The sequence below is a fragment of the Pinus tabuliformis genome, chromosome 6 (assembly GCF_031772625.1).
Source record: "Pinus tabuliformis cultivar Carrire ecotype Pingquan chromosome 6, CPIR1, whole genome shotgun sequence".
NCBI lineage: Eukaryota > Viridiplantae > Streptophyta > Pinopsida > Pinales > Pinaceae > Pinus > Pinus tabuliformis.
Genome location: NC_142292.1, coordinates 764,933,962 through 764,939,961, shown reverse-complemented (window position 1 = coordinate 764,939,961; position 6,000 = coordinate 764,933,962). Strand labels below are relative to the sequence as shown.

The window sequence follows — 6,000 nt, the reverse complement described above, 5'->3', positions numbered from 1 at the left end:
AGCTCCAATAGTACTCAACCCAAAAATGCTGATTCAGTTAATACAAATAATATTCCCAAATAATATTCCCAAACCTGACAAAGCATGCTGATTCAGTTAATAAAAATAGTATTTCTCAATTTAATTTAATTAAATCCAACGTTAAATCAACTGTACAAAGTCATGCAAAGTCATGCATAATTAATGTTTTCTCAATTTAATTTAATTACCCATCTAAGCTCCAATAGTACTCAACCCAAAAATGCTGATTTACAAGTCATGCATAATTAATGTTTTCTCAATTTAATTTAATTACCCATCTAAGCTCCATAGTACTCAACCCAAAAATGCTGATTCAGTTAATACAAATAATATTCCCAAACCTGACAAAGCATGCTGATTCAGTTAATAAAAATAGTATTCCCAAACCTGACAAAGCTTATGCATAAACCAGGTTTGTCTGATTCAGTTAATAAAAATAATATTCCCAAACCTGACAAAGCTTATTCATAAACCAGGTTTGTTTGAATTCACATGAACATATGAAAAATATGAAAAAAACTCATACGATAGAAATAAGGATGATTCAGTTAATAAATATAATATTCCCGAGCCTGACAAAGCTCATGCATAAACCGGTTTGTTTGAATGCACATGAACATATGAAAAAACTCATGTGGTACTAAGAAAGGTTTAAAAAATGCTGATTCAGTTAATAAATATGCAATAAACCGGTTTGTTTGAATGCACATGCTATTCATAAAACCAGGTTTGTTTGAATTCACATGAACATATGAAAAATATGAAAAAAACTCATACGATAGAAATAAGGATGATTCAGTTAAAAAATAATAATATTCCCGAGCCTGACAAAGCTCATGCATAAACCGGTTTGTTTGAATGCACATGAACATATGAAAAAAACTCATGTGGGAACTAAGAAAGGTTCAAAAAATGCTGATTCAGTTAATAAATATGCATAAACCGGGTTTTTTTGAATGCACATAAAAAATATGCATAAACCGGGTTTGTTTGAATGCACATGAACATATGAAAAACACTCATGTGGTACAAGAAGGTTTAAAAAAATGCTGATTCAGTTAATAAATATAATAAATATAATATTCCCGAGCTTGACAAAAGCTTATGCATAACAAGGTTTCTCTGAATGCACATGAATGAGTTTCAAAAATAGAAACTGAGAAACCTCGGACAGAACATTCATAATTATGCTCCAATGACAGACTTTCAATTTTTACACGACCTAAGATCCAATGACAGATTTTCAATTTTTACACGTTCCTGGGTAAAAATTGGGAGCAGGATTGCACCTAGATACTCATTTTCATTTACATATCATTTAAATTTGCTGAACAATATCTGATGAAAATTACAATCTTGATAGAATGTCTCAACAACTGGGACACAAGGGAGGCATTTCACTGACAAGAAGCTCCCATTATTAATGGTGTTCTTGTAAATAAAGAGTGTACTTCAAATTGTTCTTATGTTTCCAAGAACTACCTTGAGAGTGGTGCCGAACCTTGGTTACTTAATGATGGATTTAATCCGACAGTCCCATTATTTGGGGGAGGTCCAACACCCCATTTCCCTTCTTACTCTGAAGGCTCAATAACATGAACTCCATCCGTTTTTCCCAAGAGCAAAGGCTCAATAACATGAACTCCATCAGCTCAATAACATGAACTCCATCCGTTTCTCCCAAGAGCAAAGGCTCAATAACATGAACTCCATCCGTTTTTTCCAAGAGCAAATTGATTCGGTTTGGATGGCTCTGATGCAACGACAGTGATGCTTCCGTTATTAATGGTATTCTTGTAAATAAAGAGTGTAATTCAAATTGTAAATAAAGAGTGCACTTCAAATTGTTCTTATGTTTCCAAGAACTACCTTGAGGGTGGTGCCGAACCTTGGTTACTTAAATGATGGATTTAATCCGACAGTCCCATTATTTGGGGGAGGTCCAACACCCCATTTCCCTTCTTACTCTGAAGGCTCAATAACATGAACTCCATCTGTTTTTCCAAGAGCAAATTGATTCGGTTCGGATGGATGTGATGCAACGACTGGAGAATAGGCATTACTGCCGAATAAATAACCAAACAATAAATTAAATCATAATATGCCTGTCAAAATCCAAATCTAAAAAACAGATGCATGAACCATGACAGAAATAAAGAGCCCATTTACCTGTGATTTTCTTTTGGTGGCTCTTGAGCTTTGCTTTTACCTGTAAAAATTACAGCAAGTTCAGAGAATGCCACTTAAAGGTGAGTTTTGGTAAAGGGCACAATGAAGAAAAATGATAAGGATTGAAAGAGATATTCACAGGCAGCACCTCATCAACCTGAACATTGTATGTTTGAAACCTCATCAACCTGAACATTGTATGTTTGAAATGATGAATCCTCCATGCCAATTGCAATGGTGTTATTGTCCTGATGGTGGAAAGCCACAAAAGTGGCTGCAGGAGGTGGCATAAAAGTTGAGTTGTCATGACCTGCAATGAATCAGTAATTAACATTCCATGAAACCAGCGATTTAGATAAATTGGGAGCCTTTGGATAGAACATTACACAAGAAACTTATAGAGTAACTGAACCCCCTTATCCACATAATTTGAAAGCTGAAGGTGAGACAGTAGAGAATAAACCCTAAGCAGACCAATGTACCAAAACTGAAATTATATATATCATTGGAAACATTAGAGTGAAACTGGTCTTACGTAAAAGGCTCTCTTACCTTAAATGTCATCATATTGAATAAGGAGACCTTGCCACCGGAAGCAGGCAAACGCGATATATCTGCCAAATGGTTTTTTCCACGTTCGTATTCGCTTTTTGCTTTTTACCTTCAGCCTTCATCACCAAGTGCACCAGAAGCCATTAGCCAGAAGAAGCCTTCACCTTTTTCCAGAAGCATGTAATCAGGAACCGTAAACAGTAAACAGATAATCTATAAACTCTTACCACTAGCCATAAGCCTATAGACAGAACCTTCCAACAGGAGCCTCTCAGCAGAAGTCATTCACCAGGAAGGAGCCTCAAACCTAGCAACAGAAGCCAGGTAAAATAGAATTAACAACAAGATTAGAAAGGCAGGCTGCCCAGTTTGGATGCCTATACAAAAGTGTTTTTCTCTATTATGTCTCCCCAATTTGGATAACTACGGCTTTACAGTCCAGAAGTGACAGGCAGTACCTAAGGATCTCTCCACGGAAGGATATATCTACACATCTAGTAATTGTACCTAAACAAAACAAAATGTCTTCTTTCCGCGTTGTTCTTACCAGGTCGACCTTTCGGGTGAATAAAAAAGAAGCAAACAACAACTACTAAAGAACCCCACCTTTCCGGATGGATTCCGTTCACTCCACAACCATTTCCATAGCTTATGGGGAGCACTGGATGTCAATGCTAAGACAGAAGTCATTCACCAGGAAGGAGCCTCAAACCTAGCAACAGAAGCCAGGTAAAATAGAATTAACAACAAGATTAGAAAGGCAGGCTGCCCAGTTTGGATGCCTATACAAAAGTGTTTTCTCTATTATGTTCTCCCAATTTCGATAACTACGGCTTTACAGTCCAGAAGTGACAGGCAGTACCTAAGGATCTCTCCACGGATCTCTCCACGGAAGGATATATCTACATCTAGTAATTGTACCTAAACAAAACAAAATGTCTTCTTTCCGCGTTGTTCTTACCAGGTCGACCTTTCGGGTGAATAAAAAAGAAGCAAACAACAACTACTAAAGAACCATTTCCATAGCTTATGGGGAGCACTGGATGTCAATGCTAAGACAACAACACCGGAATTGGTGTATATCAGTTTTACCACCTGCAAGAAATAGCATATTACTTGTTTGGATCAATATCGACAGAATTTGTAGAACCTAAAATTGTAAAGTATGCCAACCTTTAGTGTTTTCTGTAATAGAGGGATGATTGCATACCTTGCTCGCATGCATTCTGTCAGGAAACCTGAGAGACCTACACTGACCCAAATCAGTGATATCAGTCAATTTCCAGTTGTTCTCTTGTCTGTGACCTCATCTAGAAGCCTCCGTTTAACATCTGGGGTCCGACTGTCTGTCTATACTACTCTGCACACATGTTGTCTCGAGTGTCACATAATTTGTAGCACAGAAAATTGTAAAGTATGCCAACCTTTAGTGTTTTCTGTAATAGAGGGATGATTGCATACCTTGCTCGCATGCATTCTGTCAGGCAACCTGAGAGACCTACACTGACCCGAATTAGTGATATCAGTGAATATCCAATTGTTGCTCTTGTCTGTGACCTCATCTAGAAGCCTTCGTTTAACATCTGGGGTCCGACTGTCTGTCTATACTACTCTGCACATATGTTGTCTCGAGTGTCACATAATTGTTAGCATTCATTGATCATATCATCCTATTCCTATAAAAGATATGCCAATAATGGCTAATAGAGCATGTGAAAGGGGAAAGAACAAAATCCTATGCCATAAGGAAACTTGAAAGCAACAATATTTAGACTCTTGAGTGAAAGTTTGGAAAATGATAAGATATATGTAACAAACTAAACTGAATAATGCTGGACCAATATTCTAGATCATAAAGAAATAATTCTAGAGAAAGCTCTTACAAAATTGGTCATTGAAAATGCAGGTGGAAGTCTTTCCGAACGTTCTATAGCACTGAGAAGGGAACCAGGAGCAGTGACTGCAGGAGGCATGGCATTCACAATTGGAGTCTGCGCATAAAAATGATCTAGTTAGAGTTTAAAATTTAGCATTAATTAGCAGTGCATGGACTAAACAATTTACCTTTGTTGCCATTGTCTTTGGTGGCACCCTCGTTCCTTCGAAGGATCTAATCTCTAGCATGCAAATTAAGGGAAATGTGAAATCCCTCTGCGTTGGGTAAGTTCTTTATGCCATTGTCATTCATTGTGACTGCCAATAGGGAACCATCTTTGCTAAAAGAGTAGATTGGTGGTCAAAGTTGTTGACACAAAACCCTACTTTGTATTACTTGTATCAGTGATTGCATGAGCGCCATGATCCCTGGTACAAGTGCCCTAAACAGTGGTATTATAGTTTGTTAATATAACGAAGTTGGGTTGTTAAAAAAATTGTAAAATGTTGTATATATTTGTGCAGTAGTTGATTTACTGTCCTTTATATTCTGTTGAGCAAAGTAGTTTGTTGTGGTATTTGGATTGGTAGTGTTAGTGATTCTAAGACCCTAACCTAGATTCTAGTACTATGGAAAAACAACATGGTATCAAAACTACTTTGAAGGGCCAGTGAATCAGAGTGTCCACAGCGAAGCAACTCAAAGGGAGTTGAGATTGTCTAGATCATGGACCATATGTTTCAGCTGAAGACATGGAGATGTGGTCTTGATTGACTTGGACCATATGTTTCAGCTGAAGACATGGAGATGTGGTCTTGATTGACTTGGCAATGAGATTGGTTGGGATGTGCATGTGTTGTGTTTCACCTACGAGGATGAGTGCTTGCCGGATTAAGTTGCAGTGATGATGGCCATATTTAAAAATAGCTCAGACTGACCTTGTAGGGCACGAGATCAGTGACAGGTTGAGCCAATGGAGATCATGCATACTCAGAGGGAGTCTAGCTTCAAAGGGAGCAACCCTACTTTGTATTACTTGTATCAGTGATTGTATGAGGGCAATGATCCTTGGTACAGAAACCCTAAACAATTGCATTACAGTTTGTTAATATAATGAAGTTGGGTTGTTAAAAAAATTGTAAAAGGTTGTATACATTTGTTCAGTAATTGATTTACTGTCGTTTATATTTCGTTGAGCAAAGTAGTTTGTTGTGGTATTTGGATTGGTAGTGTCAGTGATTCTAAGACCTTAACCTAGATTCTAGTACTGTGGAAAAACAACACGGTATCATAACTACTTGGAGGGCCATTGAATCAGTGTGTCCACAGCGAAGCAACTCAGAGGGAGTTGAGATTGTCTAGATCATGGAGCATATGTTTCA

At 37.5% G+C, this 6,000-nt stretch overlaps 1 protein-coding gene across 12 annotated transcripts in view; it reads right to left on the bottom strand.

Annotated features, from left to right (window-relative positions):
* Positions 1-1,639: 1,639 nt before the first annotated feature.
* The window catches only part of LOC149260967 (uncharacterized), a 29,882-nt gene continuing 25,521 nt past the window's right edge, over positions 1,640-6,000 (bottom strand). For 6 of the 12 annotated variants that reach the window (XM_089421476.1, XM_089421480.1, XM_089421478.1 and 3 more), the window contains 11 exons: positions 4,626-4,733; positions 4,204-4,354; positions 3,953-4,102; positions 3,704-3,837; positions 3,349-3,454; positions 2,970-3,049; positions 2,743-2,858; positions 2,339-2,500; positions 2,192-2,230; positions 1,891-2,088; positions 1,640-1,774 (listed from right to left, as the gene is read on the bottom strand). In XM_089421476.1, coding sequence (XP_089277602.1) covers positions 1,984-2,088; positions 2,192-2,230; positions 2,339-2,500; positions 2,743-2,757 — 321 coding nt within the window. In that variant the 5' untranslated portion in view covers positions 2,758-2,858; positions 2,970-3,049; positions 3,349-3,454; ... (2 more) ...; positions 4,204-4,354; positions 4,626-4,733 and the 3' untranslated portion in view covers positions 1,640-1,774; positions 1,891-1,983. Of the gene's footprint in view, positions 1,775-1,890; positions 2,089-2,191; positions 2,231-2,338; positions 2,501-2,742; positions 2,859-2,969; positions 3,050-3,348; positions 3,455-3,703; positions 3,838-3,952; positions 4,103-4,203; positions 4,355-4,625; positions 4,734-4,806; positions 5,179-6,000 lie in introns of those variants that run through there. The other 6 variants (XM_089421498.1, XM_089421506.1, XM_089421504.1 and 3 more) reach the window with 5 other exon arrangements.